Raw genomic sequence first — 16252 nt, forward strand, 5'->3', positions numbered from 1 at the left:
CGAAACGGTGTGGATTCATTACCTTGAAGGCGATAATCTCGTAAGGCTCGGCCGCGAAGAGGAGATACTGCCACTCCTTTTCGTTCGGTTCCAGCTTCTGCTCAAACGAGGACATCAAGCGGTACCGTGGCTTGGCATTGTCCTCGATCTCCGGATAAGCAATCTATAAGACAAGAACACGGAGTTTCAGCTAAGAATCGTGTCTGGCAAAGTGAAAACTCACCTGAAAGAGTAGAGAGCGTTGTTGCGTCTCTGCGTCGTATTGTTTCGTGACTTTGTAACCGGGCCGGCCAATCTTAACTGGAGGAGACACAACACAACACTTAGAAAAATCCAAAGAGATGGTCTTTTTCTCCATACCTGTCTTGCGTGGGTTGAGCTTTCTCTTGAGTGGCTGTGGCTGAATAGGCTGATCTTTAGCATCCCGAGCCGCGCGCTTGGCCAAATTCGTCTGGTGTCGCTTGCCTTGCGTGTGTGCCAAGTAGTTCCCCTCATTGTTGTGCAGCGTCAAGCAAAGCTTACACTCGTAGCTGCCAAAACCAAAGGAATTTCAATGCCATCACTCGCCCAATCTCGAGAAAAACAGCGGACATTCTCCTCCAAGAGAAAAACATGAAAGAGAGACATACCTTCCCAAGTGATTGCGCATGAAGTAGGGGTCCTTGCCCAGGTCGATCGTCTCGATGGCGAGGCGCCGGAGACGCTCGCGCCTATCGATCGCCTCATTCTGAGCCGACGCCGCGCCACCGCTCCCGGGCTTGCTCCCCCACTCCCTGTCCATCGCGCTCCTAGCAAAAAGCCCTAAATCTTTGACGAGAGAAAATCCCAGCCGTTTGCTAGATTCACAGTAACGAGGACAATCTCCACCGTCCAATTTCGAAACATTAAGGACCGTCCGATCCATACTCTAGAATTTCTAAAGCTTGTAGAGACGCACTGGATGCGATGGTAGCTCACATCTTTGCTTGTCTCGTTTGGCTCCCATCTATCAAATTTAAGTGATAGAAAGATTTTCTAAAGAACACGAAGAAACACACGGAAGCTTACTTGTAAGTTGTGACCAGCCTGTGAATGAAAACGAGCATCTCTAGTTTCGAGAGCTCTCGCCCAGCACAACTCCGGCTCCCAGCTCCAAATGGAGTATAGCTTCCGCGCTTGGGAGCAACCTGAGACATACCTTGGGATCGAACTTATGAGGATCTGGAAAGTGCTTCTCGTTTAGATGTGTTGCGCTGAATAGAATCATATTCCAGCCCTTGGGAAATCTGTAGCCTGCAAATAGCATTTTAGTGGCATTCTTTAGACACAATGGAGGTGTTCTTACCCTGATAGACAACGTCTTCTGCGATCTCCCGGATCACGGCGGGAGGGACATTTGATAATTCCTGGATAACCTGCCATGGAAAAACTTGTAAATAAACGAAAGAACACAATTTTAACTTTACCATCCACGTCAAATGCATGTCATGACAATCCTCCCAAGTCAGATTTTTATCTCCGTCCTTTCTCTTCGTTATCCGTATGTGCTCATCCTGACCACAAACTCATACACTTTTATAAACGACATTCGCCAGTATTTTGTCACATAGCTTACCTTGAGATCTTCAAATACACTTGGATTCTCATGCAGAAACTTCATGACAGGCACGCAATACAATTATCAACAACCTCGTCGGTTGACAGAGGCCCTCCATCCTCTCTGGAGTCCAGAAGAGTTTGCAGCAAATCAGCATGCGGAGTTTCTGAATCTCTTTGTCTTTGACAAATAATCGTTTTAAAGTAAGATAGCCTGAAACAAAGTGCTCGGAATAAAAAACCTTAATTGCATACCTGTAAACACAGAATGGTACGTTTACTGGAAGACTGACGATGCCTTTCGTCAATGCCCTGATGTCATTCAAAATTGTCTGTGTTGTTAAGTTTTGTGGATCCAACTCCCTCGTCGCAAACCAAGCTCGCGATCTCAAGAAATGTGAACTGAAAGCATTGGCAAAGTCAGTTCCATTCATCGAGCTTTCGTTCCAAATACCTTTTCATCACAGTGCGCACACCTTCGGACAGGCCATCTGCGCGCACTCTCATCAAACTTCTGAACCTTCTGTTTGACAACTTCCGGTACCATGTGTGCGAGAATTAGCTTGTAAAATCTCCGATGCAAGTCATCGTTTGCCTGGTTCACTTGGTGCGGCCCCAATGTGTTTCTCATAGACTTCAGCTTGGACGCCTTGCAAAACTTGGAGCCTTCTTGCTCCAAAAAGAACTTGTTTGCATCAATCGTCGAAACTATTACAGTTGGATGGCGTATAAGGTAGCTTGAAAGTATGTCATATCTGAATCAAAAGCCCATTTGTCAGCCATTCCAGATCCCAATCCACAAGGTTACGCACTATTTACGGTGGTTTCCCACAAACTTATCTGGAAGCGTTGTAAAGAGCATAAAAGTTTCGCCAGCTAATGGATAGCCGGAATTCCCTGGTGGAGGCAAAACTTGTCGGCGGCAGCTTGGTCTCGATTTAAGGATAACATAGTAGCCAGTAGCGATGAACATAAAAATAACACACACCGGCCATGCACCTGCAAAACTTTCCAAGGTAAACATCGAACTTTCAGGAGAGAAAAATCGTTACCAGATTTTTATAAAGTACTGCATTGCCGAAACAGACACGCCGGGGCGAATTCCTCAATGGCTTCTAAGTTCGAGGACGAGATGATACACACAAAGGCATATAGAATCGACATATTCATTTCAGCCACGTCATAACCAAACAATGTGAACCACGCTAACTATAAGTTAATGTCTAAGAAAATACCCCACCAGGACACCCAAGATTCCCACAAAAAAAACGAAAAAGAGTGAATAACCATGCCCTCTCGAGGTTGTGGTGTGATTGCTAGAGACTTTAGCATTGGCCTGCAACGGATCCTACTTTAAAAAAGAACTAGAAAAACTAAATTCCGTACCAGTTCTTGTTCGAGCTCTCGCGTTTGATGCTTTGCCAAGTCGCGCTCGTTCGACAGTGTTGTCAAGGATGCTCGTGCCTGCAAGCAACAGATAGCTTAAAACTCACGTTCACGATACTTGTTACCTCTGCAATCTTGCTCTCAAGTTCACCGGCAGTTTTAGGCCCCTGTAAACCAACAACGTGTACATCAGAGTTTCGTGCAGCTAAAAGGTATGAAAAGTCTTACGTCTCTCAGTGAAAAGATCCAGTCTCCATTGTCGGCTTTTGATGGAGAAACAGTTTCTTCGGCGGACTCGGGAACCGGAGACGGAGGTTGAGGCGGAGAGACATAGACAACTTTCAGCTTGTTCTCGAACACCTCCGCCCCATTCTCTTTGTTAAACTGCACCAAAACAATTCTAAACCAACGATGTTTAGAAAGCTATGAACTGACCAGCTCCTGGGACACTTCTTGAAACTGAGCACCCTCCGGTGCTCGAACACTTTGCACAAGGAACTTGTCCTTGCACTGCTGCAGGTCTGGGGGATAGTCTCGTTGTGCTTGCATGGTGACTGCAGCAAACAAGCACGGGGTCAATCTTAATAGAAAAAAAAAAAAAAAAAAGGAAGAGAGAACATACTGATAATGTCAACGCTGCCATGAGGTGGAACAAAACCAGCATTCGGACGAACAGAATATTTCTTTGGTGATGTAGTTTTCACCTGGAAATAAAAAGAACAAAGAATTAGAGCACACACACAGACGTATCATTTCATCCTTGGTTACCTTAAACGCCACATACTCGTCGGTGTTATTCTTGAGCTCCAAGGGGCAAGCAATTTGCTTCTTCAACTCAACTATTTCCAGCAAAACAAAGAGAGCGAGCGAAATTAGGACAAAGCTTAGATCCAAAAGTCTTCGCAAGCTGGACCTCTATTCTGGGGGGCAACAAATGTCTACCTCTCCGAAGCCTTCCAGCCTTGATTGGAAAGCCTAGGCACGAAATCGAGAGAAATTTTTACTCTACTAGACCGCGGAATCCACACAAAACACAGGGTCGAGAATCTTACAGGGGAATTTGAGCTCCGTCGGCTGGAAACTCAGAAGCTCGCTCGGCATCGTGCCCGATTCTCGATCTCCCTGTTTTCACCGCTGCGCTGCGAATTCTTATTTCCACCCCTGCCATTCCGGAAGATCATCAGCCAAAAACAGGCGCTCAGATCTGGACGCTCTTGCCTGGATCCACCAATTCCGCGATATTTACATGGATCCAATGCTGCGCCTTGCTCGCGTCTAGCCAAGAACCCTAAATCCAATCGTCCAGAAAGAATGTGACCCGAGTAGCACCTGATAGAAGGGTAACGCAGAAGTATCACCGCGCCACGTTGGCAGTGACGTGGACGTGGGATAAAACCAGCGAAGAGAAAAACAATGGAAAGCACAGCTAGCGAGCGCTTCGAGATCGCGGCAAGAACATAAAAAACAAAAAAAAAAAAAAAAAACAAAAGAGATCGAGAGAGAGAGAGAGAGAGAGAGAGAGAGAAAAAGAGAGAGGGGACGAACGATCGATCGAAGCTTTGGTGATCAAAGTAAAACCAGTCCCAATTCCGCTGGCTTGAGCGCCTCCTTCATCCTGTAGTTGTAGAGGTAGTAGTGTAAGTGGCCATCGCCGGGGCCAAACTTGAGCTCCTTGAGGAAATCCTCGTTGTGCATGATGTCGAGCGCGTTGAAAACATCGTAGTCGCAGCGCTTGGCCATGATCAAGACGTCGTTCATCAGCTGCGCGATCGGCGTCGCGCCGGAGACGTTGTAGTACGAGTAGGCCGCCTTGAGCACCGAGTACTGCTCGTTCCCAATCACGGTCGACGGCAGCGTGTAGAAGCTCGCGAAGTCGGTCACCTCGCGGCTCTCGGGGTTCTCCACGACGTAGCTGTTGACGACGTTCTCCAAGGGGAGCAGCCAGTACTCGACGTCGGCCTCGGTGAAGAGCGGCGCCACCGAGAACTGCGCCAGGTAGCCGCGCAGCAGCGCCGTCACCTTGGCGACGTCGCGCCGCTCCATGGCCCGGAACCCCGGCGTCACCGTCTCCCTGGGCAGGCGGTACAGCCGGATGGTCCGGCTCATGGTGTTCCTGGCGCCCAGCCGCGAGAACCCCACGTCGATGAGCTTCTTCGGGTTGAGCGAGCGGTGCCAGTACTGGCAAGTCGCCACAGGGGTCGGCAGCACGACGCCGGCGGTATAGGCAGCGTGCCACAGGTTCTCCAGATGAACTCTCCGCGTCACCTCCTTGATGAGCACCGGTGCGAGGCGCTTGGATCGCAGCTTCTTGTGCACGCACAGGAAGTTGATCTCGGCCATGTTGATCACCGACTCCTTGACGCGGATCCGGGCCGGGACGCCGGTGATGAAGGCGACGAGCTTCTTGGAGGTCTTTGCTCGGACGCCGATGTGCCAGTTGGGGAAGTAGCCCGGCGGGCGGAGCGCCCAGCGCAGGAAATCCACCGAGTAGTCGAAGCGAAACATGTTGTCATCGTCCTCGACGTAGTTGTTGGTGAGCAGCGCGTAGATTTCCGCCATGGCGTCCTCCGAGTTGACGTCGCAGGTGCACCACTCGTAGCTGCTGGGGAGATTGTAGGGCTCCTGCTTCACCTCGGACGGCGGCGTCGCCGGCTCGATCGATCCGTCGGGCAGATCGGCATTCTCCTTGTCCCTGTACTGACCTACGGGCTGCGTCTCCCAGAATTGGTGCCGCTTGCTCTCCGGCGACGCGCGCATCTCGGGCGAAAGAACGCCGCGCCGGTACATTTAGCTCCCCCTCTTTGTTCCTCGCCCCGCCCAAGAACCCTAAAATTTCATAGCCCGCCCCGCCGTCGATATAATCGCGCGGGAGACGTGGCCCCGCCATGCCCGTCCGTTTCGGGGATCCCACAGCGCCTGGATCTCGCGACGCCGCGGCCATAATCCCCCCCGAGCGCCTCGTCCGCGCGCGATTCGACGATGCCAGCTTCCAGGAGTACCACGCGCTCGCCTGCTGCGTCAAATCGTGCTCCAAGGCCAAGGATCTGGCCGAGGCGGTGGCGATCCACGGCCGGATCAAGGCCTCCAGCTACGCCGCCGATCGCTACCTCAAGAATCTGCTCATGGACATGTACAGCAAATGCGGCAGCCTGGAGCACGTCCGATCGGTGTTCCAGAGCCTGGACCGCGGCGATCGCAACGCATTCTCGTGGAACATCATGGTGTCCGCTCTGGGGAGGAACGGGCATCTGGAGGAGGCGCGCAAGATGTACGAGGACATGCCCGAGAAGAGCACCGTGGGCGCAAACGCGATGATCAACGCCTACGCCAAGGGTGGGCATCTCGCGGAAGCCCTAGACGTCTTCGCCAGGATCCCCAAGAAGGACGTGGTCTCGTGGACGAGCATCGTCACCGCATATGCCGAGAACGGGCATATTCTCGAGGCTCGGCGGATATTCGACAAGATGCCCGACAAGAACGTCGTCTCGTGGACGGCCATGATCACCGGCTACATCGAGAATGGCAGCCTGGGCGAGGCGCGCCGCCTCTTCGACGCCATGCCCGTACGGAATATCTCCTCGTGGAACAACATGGTCAAGGGATATGCCATGTACGGGCATACGGAGGAGGCCCGCGCGGTGTTTGACGACATGCCGCAGAAGAACGTCATCTCCTGGACGTGCATGGTGACGGCGTACGCCCAGAAGGGGAATCTCCGCGAGGCACGGGGTATATTCGATGCCATGCCCGACAAGAATGTCGTGTCGTGGAACGCAATGATCACGGCATATGCCCAGTACGGGTATCTGGGGAAGGCAAAGCGGATATTCGACGCGATGCCCAAGAGGGACCCGGTGACCTGGACGGCGATGGTCACCGCATTTGCCCAGCACGGGGATATTCTCCAGGCGAGGGCGCTCTTCGAAAAGATGCCGCAGAAGGTTCTCGTGTCGTACAACGCCATGGTGGCGGCATACGCCCAGAATGGTGACGTGGACGAGTCCCGGCGGCTGTTCGACGCCATGGAGCAGCGCAACGTCGCGAGCTGGAACGCGATGATCTCCGGCTACGTGAAGAACGGCCGGGGGTGGGATGCCCTAGAGATCTTCAAGCTCATGGATCTCGCGGGGATGCATCCCAACGACATCACTTTCATGAGCGCGATCGATGCCTGCGCGGACCTCCAGGCGCTGCTCGAGGGCCAGATCCTCCACGCGGAGATCACGGCCAGCGGTACGGAGCCCGACGCGTACCTCCGCAATGCGCTGCTTCACATGTACGGCCGCTGCGGCAGCCTCGCCATGGCCGAGTCGCTCTTCGACGATATGCCCGACCGGGATCGCTGGTCGTGGAATGTGATGATCTCCTCGTATGCCCACGCCGGGCATACCAGGAGATCGCTCGCGTTCTTCGCGGAGATGGCGCTGGATGGGATCACGCCCGATGGAGTGACGTTCGTGGCCGTGCTGGGGGCTTGCAGCCACGCCGGACGCGTCGATCTGGGCTGCCACTACTTCGTCTCGATGAGCACGGATTACTCCATGGCGCGGGACGTGGATCACGACCTCTATGTGTGTCTGATCGATGTTCTTGGGCGGTCCGGGTGGATCAAGGAGGCCGAGGATTTGATCGCAAACATGCCCTTCCAGCCCGATTCCGTGGCGTGGGCGACGCTCCTGGGCGGGTATAGGAACTATGGGAGTCTTGGGAGAGGGGCGCAGCAGGCCGCGCAGTGTGTCTTTCAGCTGGATCCAGAGGACTCGGCGCCGTATGTGTTGCTCCACAATTTGTACAAATCGGGTAGGAGGAGGCAAGAGGGCGATGGCGATTTCGAGCAAGCGATGAAGCCCACCATGGGGTATTTCTGAGGATCGATCGAGCAATATGAGAATATCCGAAATATCCAAGAACATTTTTGGCGCCAAGCATGGATCGTAGCCGACTGCGCGAGTTTCGGGTCTAAATGCTATGATCGCGGAAGGCTCGATCGTCTTGAAAGACCACCAATTCCTGCAAGAGCTATCCTTCGCCAATTGATCCGGAATGCAATTGGATTTGGATCAAGCGCCGCCGCCGCCGCTACTGCTGCTGCTGCTGCTCATACTCACTGCATCGATTCCACACGCTTCTCGAGCGGCGAGCTTCGACTACGCCGACGCTCTGGACAAATCCATCCTATTCTACGAGCAGCAGCGCTCGGGAGAGCTCCCCGAGGATCAAAGAGCGACATGGCGGGGCGATTCCGCGCTCACCGATGGACAAGATGTCAATGTTGTGAAATGAATCGATCTTTCCTTGTAAATTGACTGGCGATCGCCCTGTTCTTCCAGGTCGATCTCGTTGGAGGCTACTACGACGCTGGAAACAACGTGAAATTTGGATTCCCAGGGGCCTTCACGACCACAATGTTGGCTTGGTCCGTCATCGAGACCGGTCTGGAGCTTGATTCCCTTGGCGAGCTTGGTTATGCCAAGGAAGCCGTACGATGGGGCGCCGACTATATATCCAAGACGTACAGTGCGCCCGATGTACTTTGGGCCCAGGTGATTAATTACCTTGCGCTATGATAATGCGGCATTAGTAACGAAGCTCTTTGTTCTTCATTGTTCTTCGTCTAGGTCGGGGATGCTCAAGCCGATCATGCGTGCTGGGAGAGGCCCGAGGATATGGACACGCCAAGAACGGCGTACAGGATCGATGCGGCGCATCCAGGCTCGGATCTTGCGGGGGAATCGGCTGCGGCGCTCGCGGCGTCGTCGATCGTCTTCCAGATTACCGATCCGGGGTATTCCAGCGAGCTCCTCGCCAAGGCGCAAGATGTAAGCTTGGGATTTGGATCGATTTCGAGACCGATGTCCAACGGATTTTCTTTGGTATAGATTTTCCGGTTTGCAGATGCTTACAGGGGAAAATACAGCGATTCTCTGGGCGAGGTTGTCACGCCGTACTACAATTCCTTCTCTGGTTACGAGGTATTTGCTAGATCTCCTAGAAAGTTTCAACTCAGTTCTTGTGATCCAGGATGAGCTTCTCTGGGCTGCTGCTTGGCTCTACAAAGCATCTCGCGACGAACAGTACTTGAGCTACTTGATCGAGAATGGTGCTGGATTTGGAGGAACTACCGGGACATACTACACGGCTACCTGGGACAATAAGCTTGCTGGCGTCCAAGTTTTGGCATCACAGGTAATCTGGAAACTTTCTTTGCAATCTATCGCTCGTTTTTTTGGTTCATAGTTGTTCTTCTCGGGAAGGAGCGATCTGGAAGGGTATAAAACCCAAGCTGACAACTTCGTATGCTCTGTTCTTCCGGGAAATCCCAAGTCCACAGCCACGATTACACCAGGTGAGGTTCGTTCTCCTTGGAATGGGATTAGATTGATTGGAAAGGTGGTGGAAACTTTCAATTGATCCAGGTGGTTTGCTCTACGTCCAAGAAGCAAGCAACATGCAATACGTGACTAGCGCTGCGTTTTTGTTTTTCACGTATGCCAAGTATCTGGAGGACGCGTCCCAGACAGTCTCTTGTGGAGACGTCCAGGTCTCTCCGGACGAACTCAATGCTTTTGCGAAGCAGCAGGTATGATTTTCATCAGTTCATTCATTCTTCATTCTAGAGTATCACTCCCTTCTTCCAGGTGGATTACATCCTGGGAAACAATCCCAGGAACTCGTCATACATGATTGGATTCGGCCGCAATTTCCCGCAGCGCGTCCATCACCGTGCCTCGTCCATGCCCTCGATCGAAGATCATCCTGCCAAGATTGGATGCCAAGAGGGATTCCAGTACCTCCAAGCGTCGTCTCCAAATCCAAATCCCATCGTTGGGGGCGTAGTTGGAGGCCCCGATAGCAGTGACCAATACTCGGACGATCGAGAAGCTTTCACCCAGTCAGAGCCATCGACATATATCAATGCCGGATTGGTTGGAGCGCTCGCAACCCTCGCGGGACAAACCTTATAGATCACACTCCCTGGGAAAAAAGCTGGGGAAGAACTTTTTTGGCGGTAAATTTTGAATTTGAATTAAAAGTTCCGGCGCGTAAGATATGGCGAAACCAACGGTACAGATTGGACATACCGTTCCGTGGCGGAAAGTCCCATTTGTTTGGAGAAGAATATATATCCAGATATGAACAAGGGGTTTTGTCTGGAACCCTAATTCCGGGAGAGAGAGAGAGGGAGAGATTAGGGCTCGTGGGATGCTGCATCGCGCTCCAATTTCCTATTCCTCGATGCCGCATTCTGCCCCAATGCGCCATCTCCTCTGGTAAGATCGTGATTCTACCGTTTGCCCGAATTCCCGGAATTCCCCGCCAAGGGCAGGCGATTCTTCCACGATGATGGGCGTGGATTTTGATCTGCCAAAGGAGGTGCTGTCGGTGCTGCCGACGGACCCCTTCGAGCAGCTGGATTTGGCGAGGAGGATTACATCCATGGCTATCACATTGAGAGTGGCCAAACTGGAGGCCGATGAGAAGAAGCTCATGCAAAAAGTGGCCGAGAGGGACAAAGTTATCTACGAATTGAAGGAGAGGCTCTCGGAGACCGAGCACAATTTGCAGGATGCTATGGGTCGATTGACAACGGCGTTGGATGAACAGGTCTGGATAGAATTGGATTGATCTCTTTCTTTTTTTCGCTGATTGCTCTCAAACTCTCTCCAGACCAAACTTACGAATGAGAGAAACGTTCTTATGAGCACAGTGAAGAAACTGAATAGAGATGTTGCAAAGGTTTGATTTTTTTTTTTTCCTGTCTTCTCTTTCATCTCTCACGTTTGTGTTTTTGTTTCTTCTTTACTTTTATCTGGCAGCTGGAAGCATTCAAGCGAACTTTGATGCAGTCTCTACAAGAAGACGAGGACGGTGGTACGGTATGTGACTAGAAAAGCGATGCTCTTTTCACTCACGCACTATAAATTTTCTTTCCAATTCCCAGGAATCTGGAAATCGCGTCAAAGGTAGCTCGACACTGTTCTATTGCTTTGTGACACTGTTCCATTGTCTGCATTACAGATGCAGATACGTCCGGTTCCGGCCAAGATGATATCCAAGATGGTAATCGTTTCGACTTTTCCTTAAACTGATATAACCGTAATCGATATAGCTCAAAGGAACCGCACACTCTCGCTCACTCCAACGCTTACGCCAAAGTTGTCTCCCATAGGTTCTCCAAAGGATCTATCAGCGTCGGTAACACCTTTGCAATTATCGGCTCCAGGCTCGCCTCGTCGACTGTCGGCAATTGAACCGAGATTCGCATCTCTTCCAGCGAGCCATACTATAACTGCACCAAGCTCGCCTCCTATACCAGGTAAACTTAGAGTTTTGTATCGCTGCTAAGTTATCCATCGCATTTTTCCATCCAGGTCGGACTCCCAAGGTGGATGGGAAGGAATTTTTCCGGCAAGCAAGGTGAAGTCTAATGCAAAAGCTGTTCTTTTCTCACCGTTTTCTTTTTTATTTATGGAATCGCAGGAATCGTCTGTCCTACGAGCAATTCAGTGCCTTCCTCGCCAATATCAAGGAACTCAACGCACATCGCCAAACACGGGAGGTAAGAACAGAAGATTTGGAGGGCAAAAAACACTTGGAATTGGATTACTTTGCTCCAGGAAACGCTGAGGAAAGCCGGAGACATATTTGGAGCTGACAACAAGGATCTGTATCTTGCGTTTGAAGGCCTTTTGAGTCGGCATCTCCCATCCTAGTGCCGCTGTTTTATAATTCATACGTCTGTGCAGCGTGGGTTTGATTTGGTCATTTATTTATTTATTTTTAAAAGAGAGAAAATTTGAGAATGAATTTATTAAATTCATACGTTTTGTTTAATCCATTCTGGAACACTTCAGGTCCTTTTCCTTCCTGTGTGTGCTTTTCATTTCTAAAGCACTACCACCACCACCACATTTGCTTTTCACTTCACTTGCAATTCACTCCACGCTATTTTCAGGCCCACGAGTCTTTCCCAGAAAATAAATATTACGCTTTATAGCATGAACCATTTCCTCACCTGTGTACTACCAAAACAGCATATAAATATAGATAGATAGATAAATAAATAACATCCAGAATCAGAGAGAAAGGATTTCTGTCTGATCTACTTTGCTGAGGCATCACCATAAACTCCAGAATGCAAACATTTGATTTCCTCAGCCTTCTCCTCAAGATTTCACAACATAATTTGTAACATTATTTCACGCTTGCCCTTCCCAACATCCGAGTTTTTGGAATAGAACTTTTAGGGTTCTTCATTCCTGATTAAAAATAAAAAGAAACGTTTTGCAGCAGCCAGTTCAGACTGTGCCTGAACCCTCAGCTGTCAACTGTGTGCTGCGCGTGTGTGTGGACCCATGCTCACATGTGAACCAACGGACATTGAAACCGACCTCCCCTCCAACAATCGTGATTCACCTCTGATTACTATCAAGAAAGTCCAAGTTGCAATGCCCCGGCAGCTGCTTCTTCTTCTTCTTCCTTCCTAGTTTTTCTTCTTCCAAGGACGTAGACATGATGAATTCTTCCTGTAAAGGAGATCGATCGGTCGTTCGCATGGCTGCCTCACGAAAGAAAAAAGAAAGAGAGACTTTGGCTCTCCACACAGAATATTGGAGGACACACAGCTATAGTCTATCAACTGGCGAAAAGCTTGTAAAGCAGGAAAACAAAGCAAGCAACAAAAGCAAGTCACATCCATAGCTCCTTTTTTTCCTCATCTTTTTCTTGGACCAATTTGCACTGAAAGATGCAGCAGCAGCAGCAGCAGCAGCAGCCAGGAATTGATCTAAAGGATGCAGCATAGAAAAAGAATCCATGAAATAAATTATGATCTAAAGGTCCAGCCAAGGGACAAAACAAGTGGGGCTCTCTCTATATCTCTAGAATGACTCTTCTACATCCAATTCCTTCCTAGATAGCTTATAGGGGGATCAAAACACTCAAATCAAAACCAATGAGCCGTGTGAAAGGTGGTGGTGCGTGTAGTGTGTGCTTCCCCAATGAAAGAAAAAAAAATCCAATCCCTCCAAATGATACGTAGACCCCCCTACGCTCTAGAATAGAAGCGCCGCCGCGAGGGAAGAGGCCACGAGAACGGACGCTGCGGATGCGACGATTGAGATTGCGGACGATGGAGATTGAGGAGCGAGGTCGGACGCGCCTGGAGCGCTAGCGGGGCTGGAACCGGTTGGAGGCGCAGGTGGGGAAGCTGCCGGTGAGGCGGTCGGGGTAACAACTGGAGTCGCAGCCGGGGGCGTCAGAACCGGGGTAGGCGCTGCCACAACTGGGGTCGGTGCAGCCGTGGGTGGGGTCAGCACAACTGGGGCGGGCGCCGCAGCCGGGGGCGGAGTGGCAACTGGAACTGGTGCCGGTGGTGGAGTCGCAACTGGGGGCGGTACCGTCGGTGGGGTCGCGGGCGCCACAACTGGAGGAGGGACGGACGGAGGAGGAGCCGCAACCGGGGCCGGTACGGTTGGTGGCGGTGGTACGGTCGCTGCTGGCCCTGCCGCGCTTCCAGAGGGAGCTCCCGCCGGAGTCGCCAGGATGATGTTTAGTCCCTTGCCTGGATGAACTGCCACAAAGAACCAGAAGAACGAAAAGAATCTCAGTAAAGATCGACCAGAATCTCTGTTCTGTCGCTCGAATCATCGCCCTCTGCTCTAGATCTAGATCAAACTAGCGCTAGGAAACTTACCCACGAACTCCTCCTCGCAAATGCAGGTGTGGATCAGCGCCAAAAGGGCCAGCGCCAAGAGCTGTGGTCTCCTCCCGAAAGCCATTGCAAGAAATCTAGAGAATGTAGGATCGATCTGGGCGAATGCGAGGCTGCCCACGAGACCCAATGCAAGATTCTACCGAGAGGGCGCGGTGGATTGCCGGATGGAGGGAGTGGAGTGGATTGCTGCTAGATCTGGGCGCGCGAGAGCGAGCGAGGACGCGCTAGGCTACGCGAGAGAGGAGGAATGAAGTGAGGGCAGTGGCATTTAAAGGAGAGGGATGAGAGACGTTTGCGCTGAGCTGAGCTGGGGGCAGGCTGTGGCAGTGCGCGATGCTTAAAACCCTCTCCCTCTCTCGCAAAAAAAAAAAGATCTTAACCCTTCACTGGAAAGGTAGCTGTTGCAAAGCGACAAATAGTTAAAACATGGCCACCGTCACGAGTGACGGGTGGAACGGCCTTGGGCCTCATCACGAGTGAGTGGCTCACGCCCAGAGCGTACGGAATTGACGCGCAACGGTCCTATTTTCCAGCGTTAAGGCTTTGATTATAGAAAAAATTCCTCTGGCCTCGTTTTGATGGGCGATGATCCAGACGTTCTTGAATGCTCTCCACGCAATTAAGATAGATTACTAATTAATACTTTTTAATAATAGACTGGCTGTACTTGGGAAGAACTCTACAGTGCTTGTGAAAAGCCCCTGTGACCAGCAGTAACAAAATCTTTTCGTGTATATTTTTTTCTTGTTGGGTGATTGATTTCGCGGACGGTGGCAAATCATCTCATGGTTTTTGGCTTGTTTTGCAGTGCTTCTGGAAACAGGGAAGCATTTGGTGGATCGTACGGCCGAGATCATTCTCCGTACGGAAGTGACGCGGTAGAAAGTCCAACGAGAATGCATTCTTATTCAGCGTTCACTAATTTGACCGCCTAATGTTTGCGACCGGATCTTTGTCAAGGCAACATCCCGCGTTTTCATTTCTATAGCTGCGTTTTCGTGACTGAGATGATCAGCATGCATGTGTGTATAAAGCCCCGCTGCTTCCATAGTCCCGGCAGAGCAAAGTTCTTCGTGGATTTCTTCTTGCTTCATTCCACGACCAGGATTATCTCAATCCGTGATCGAAATTCACCTTGCGTTTGAGAAAGGAAAGAATGGCAGCAGCAAAGTGGATCGCAGTGGTGGCGCTGGCTCTAGTAGCAGCTTGTCAGCTCGCCATGGCAGTGGATTATCAGGTCGCTGGAGCCGCCCCCGGCTGGAGCATCCAGAATGGCTACACGGAGTGGGCAGCTAGAAACCAGTTCCGGGTGGGAGACACGCTCAGTAAGTTCTTACATCGAAACTCTTTTTGTGTTTCTTGAGGTTTCCAAAAAATTGTGATCCTTCATTCCATCCTTGCCAAACTCTCTCATTTATCTTGCTCATGGTACACAACCTTCTTCAAAGTATTACAATACTTCTCCACTGTTGCACCATCGTCTCCAAAGCTTCTTTAAACTCTTCTTACACATCTTGCATGCTTGGTCTCATGATCAAACGCATCTTTCCTTGTTTTCTAGATCTTTTGCGACGGAAACTTCCGATAGCTTGGTCTTAGACATTGCATTGTCTCCAAACTCTACACCGCCATGTATGTAACTTTTGACTGGGCTTTTGCAGCGTTTACTTACACGGGCAACCACAACGTGTTGGAAGTGAGCCGTGCCGCCTACGATAACTGCGACGCGTCCCAGCCCATCCAGTCCTACTTGACGCCCAGCCCCATCCAGGTCACCCTCACCACAAGTGGGGAGCACTGGTTCATCTGTGGAGTCCCCGGCCACTGCGATGGAGGTATGAGGGTACCCATTAACGTTCTCGAGGCCACAAGCGGGGCACCAGGTGGGGCGCCCGCCGTTCCCAATCCCAGCACCCCAACCGGTGTTGCGTCTCCTCCGCCACCATCAAACTCCGCTGCTGGAAGTTCTCCAGTCCTCTCGGCCGGACTCGCTGCGGCTGCGGCTGGAGCCTTGGCGATTTTGTTGTAGATTTTGATTTAATCTTTTGGATTTTACCAATTTTTTATAAAAAAATTCTTCTGAGGTTTTATTGTTTTAAAGAAATAATATCGATCATGAAATACTATAGAAATATGCCACAAAAGTCTGATAAATCAAAGATGGCGCCCTGGAATATAGTTACATACTATACCTTCTGAAAGCAAACAAAAATGTTATAACTATTCATTGGTATTTGGAAGAACTTTGCTTATACCTTTTACTGAAAGGACAAAGCAAGCAAGCATCCGAATTGAAGAACACGAAGCTCCATCTGGTGGAAGCAACAGGAACAATAGTCCTTTTTGGAAGTTTGAGCGTTTGCTCTCTGCTGCCCTGTGTAAAGTTTAAGGATCCAGCCGGCCATTTGCAACGCGCTTCCTCCGGCCCGTGTGCCATCCGGAGCCGTCGAGGAGGCCTCTCCGTTACTATAAAGACAAGCCCATTGCAAAGCATTTCCCAGGCAGCAAAAAGATCTTCCAGGTCTTCTCAGCAGCATCAAGAGTAGTCTAAAGATCTTTCAAAGTTTACCAGCA

General features: G+C 50.8%; 8 protein-coding genes across 9 annotated transcripts; 4 read left to right on the plus strand and 4 right to left on the minus strand.

Annotated features, from left to right (window-relative positions):
• Window positions 1–22: 22 nt before the first annotated feature.
• LOC9631525 (splicing factor 3A subunit 2) lies at window positions 23–2469 on the minus strand (the record flags this gene model as incomplete). Its single annotated transcript, XM_002990497.2, has 8 exons — window positions 2030–2469; window positions 1595–1977; window positions 1446–1532; window positions 1325–1394; window positions 630–1272; window positions 361–530; window positions 224–300; window positions 23–163 (listed from the first exon to the last, which is right to left on the minus strand). Coding segments are annotated over exons 5-8 (663 nt in total), but the record flags the coding sequence as incomplete, so codon positions are not given.
• A 256-nt stretch (window positions 2470–2725) lies between these two features.
• LOC9662419 (vesicle-associated protein 1-2) lies at window positions 2726–4448 on the minus strand. 2 transcript variants are annotated; one of them, XM_024664265.1, is made up of 10 exons: window positions 4180–4448; window positions 4014–4122; window positions 3904–3936; window positions 3730–3800; window positions 3584–3665; window positions 3397–3515; window positions 3190–3345; window positions 3087–3128; window positions 2962–3039; window positions 2726–2911 (listed from the first exon to the last, which is right to left on the minus strand). In XM_024664265.1, exons 2-10 carry the CDS (start codon window positions 4060–4062, stop codon window positions 2792–2794), a joined length of 750 nt encoding a protein of 249 aa, XP_024520033.1. In that variant the 5' UTR covers window positions 4063–4122; window positions 4180–4448; the 3' UTR covers window positions 2726–2791. The 2 variants fall into 2 exon arrangements, with proteins under 2 accessions (XP_024520033.1, XP_002990544.1); XM_002990498.2 differs by lacking the exon at window positions 3904–3936 and having other exon boundaries at window positions 4180–4446.
• LOC9662420 (glycylpeptide N-tetradecanoyltransferase 1) lies at window positions 4366–5747 on the minus strand. Its single transcript, XM_002990499.2, has one exon. It carries the CDS (start codon window positions 5716–5718, stop codon window positions 4528–4530), a length of 1191 nt encoding a protein of 396 aa, XP_002990545.1. The 5' UTR covers window positions 5719–5747; the 3' UTR covers window positions 4366–4527.
• Window positions 5748–5800: 53 nt separating this feature from the next.
• On the plus strand, window positions 5801–8290 carry LOC9662421 (pentatricopeptide repeat-containing protein At4g02750). The gene has a single exon (XM_024664266.1). It carries the CDS (start codon window positions 5847–5849, stop codon window positions 7827–7829), a length of 1983 nt encoding a protein of 660 aa, XP_024520034.1. The 5' UTR covers window positions 5801–5846; the 3' UTR covers window positions 7830–8290.
• LOC9631526 (endoglucanase 3) lies at window positions 7987–10008 on the plus strand. Its single transcript, XM_024664267.1, has 8 exons — window positions 7987–8232; window positions 8292–8504; window positions 8580–8780; window positions 8841–8933; window positions 8983–9147; window positions 9199–9307; window positions 9378–9541; window positions 9600–10008. Exons 1-8 carry the CDS (start codon window positions 8005–8007, stop codon window positions 9924–9926), a joined length of 1500 nt encoding a protein of 499 aa, XP_024520035.1. The 5' UTR covers window positions 7987–8004; the 3' UTR covers window positions 9927–10008.
• A 117-nt stretch (window positions 10009–10125) lies between these two features.
• LOC9631527 (uncharacterized protein At4g15545) lies at window positions 10126–11820 on the plus strand. The gene is made up of 9 exons (XM_002990434.2): window positions 10126–10566; window positions 10630–10698; window positions 10779–10838; window positions 10904–10925; window positions 10981–11022; window positions 11072–11278; window positions 11334–11379; window positions 11443–11521; window positions 11580–11820. The coding sequence occupies exons 1-9, from the start codon at window positions 10303–10305 to the stop codon at window positions 11673–11675; spliced, it is 885 nt and encodes a 294-aa protein (XP_002990480.1). The 5' UTR covers window positions 10126–10302; the 3' UTR covers window positions 11676–11820.
• A 945-nt stretch (window positions 11821–12765) lies between these two features.
• LOC9631528 (classical arabinogalactan protein 4) lies at window positions 12766–14053 on the minus strand. Its single transcript, XM_002990500.1, has 2 exons — window positions 13658–14053; window positions 12766–13534 (listed from the first exon to the last, which is right to left on the minus strand). Exons 1-2 carry the CDS (start codon window positions 13740–13742, stop codon window positions 13017–13019), a joined length of 603 nt encoding a protein of 200 aa, XP_002990546.1. The 5' UTR covers window positions 13743–14053; the 3' UTR covers window positions 12766–13016.
• Window positions 14054–14714: 661 nt separating this feature from the next.
• On the plus strand, window positions 14715–15749 carry LOC9662422 (mavicyanin). The gene is made up of 2 exons (XM_024664356.1): window positions 14715–15003; window positions 15340–15749. The coding sequence occupies exons 1-2, from the start codon at window positions 14835–14837 to the stop codon at window positions 15705–15707; spliced, it is 537 nt and encodes a 178-aa protein (XP_024520124.1). The 5' UTR covers window positions 14715–14834; the 3' UTR covers window positions 15708–15749.
• Window positions 15750–16252: the final 503 nt, after the last annotated feature.

This window comes from Selaginella moellendorffii, unplaced genomic scaffold, assembly GCF_000143415.4.
Source record: "Selaginella moellendorffii unplaced genomic scaffold, v1.0 SELMOscaffold_109, whole genome shotgun sequence".
Lineage (NCBI taxonomy): Eukaryota > Viridiplantae > Streptophyta > Lycopodiopsida > Selaginellales > Selaginellaceae > Selaginella > Selaginella moellendorffii.

Excerpts from the sequence above, each read along its gene's own strand:
- LOC9662422 (XM_024664356.1), top strand. The coding sequence starts at position 14,835 with ATGGCAGCAGCAAAGTGGATCGCAGTGGTGGCGCTGGCTCTAGTAGCA. Across the intron at positions 15,004-15,339 it reads CCGGGTGGGAGACACGCTCA|CGTTTACTTACACGGGCAAC; the intron begins GTAAGTTCTTAC and ends GGGCTTTTGCAG.
- LOC9631526 (XM_024664267.1), top strand. The coding sequence starts at position 8,005 with ATGCAATTGGATTTGGATCAAGCGCCGCCGCCGCCGCTACTGCTGCTG. Across the intron at positions 9,308-9,377 it reads CACAGCCACGATTACACCAG|GTGGTTTGCTCTACGTCCAA; the intron begins GTGAGGTTCGTT and ends CAATTGATCCAG. Across the intron at positions 9,542-9,599 it reads ATGCTTTTGCGAAGCAGCAG|GTGGATTACATCCTGGGAAA; the intron begins GTATGATTTTCA and ends CCCTTCTTCCAG.
- LOC9662420 (XM_002990499.2), bottom strand. The coding sequence starts at position 5,718 with ATGCGCGCGTCGCCGGAGAGCAAGCGGCACCAATTCTGGGAGACGCAG.
- LOC9662421 (XM_024664266.1), top strand. The coding sequence starts at position 5,847 with ATGCCCGTCCGTTTCGGGGATCCCACAGCGCCTGGATCTCGCGACGCC.
- LOC9631527 (XM_002990434.2), top strand. The coding sequence starts at position 10,303 with ATGATGGGCGTGGATTTTGATCTGCCAAAGGAGGTGCTGTCGGTGCTG. Across the intron at positions 10,926-10,980 it reads ATCTGGAAATCGCGTCAAAG|ATGCAGATACGTCCGGTTCC; the intron begins GTAGCTCGACAC and ends TCTGCATTACAG. Across the intron at positions 11,380-11,442 it reads GAATTTTTCCGGCAAGCAAG|GAATCGTCTGTCCTACGAGC; the intron begins GTGAAGTCTAAT and ends ATGGAATCGCAG.
- LOC9662419 (XM_024664265.1), bottom strand. The coding sequence starts at position 4,062 with ATGCCGAGCGAGCTTCTGAGTTTCCAGCCGACGGAGCTCAAATTCCCC. Across the intron at positions 3,937-4,013 it reads GACGGAGCTCAAATTCCCCT|GCTTTCCAATCAAGGCTGGA; the intron begins GTAAGATTCTCG and ends TTTCGTGCCTAG. Across the intron at positions 3,129-3,189 it reads GGATCTTTTCACTGAGAGAC|GGGCCTAAAACTGCCGGTGA; the intron begins GTAAGACTTTTC and ends GTTGGTTTACAG.
- LOC9631528 (XM_002990500.1), bottom strand. The coding sequence starts at position 13,742 with ATGGCTTTCGGGAGGAGACCACAGCTCTTGGCGCTGGCCCTTTTGGCG. Across the intron at positions 13,535-13,657 it reads TTGCGAGGAGGAGTTCGTGG|TTCATCCAGGCAAGGGACTA; the intron begins GTAAGTTTCCTA and ends TCTTTGTGGCAG.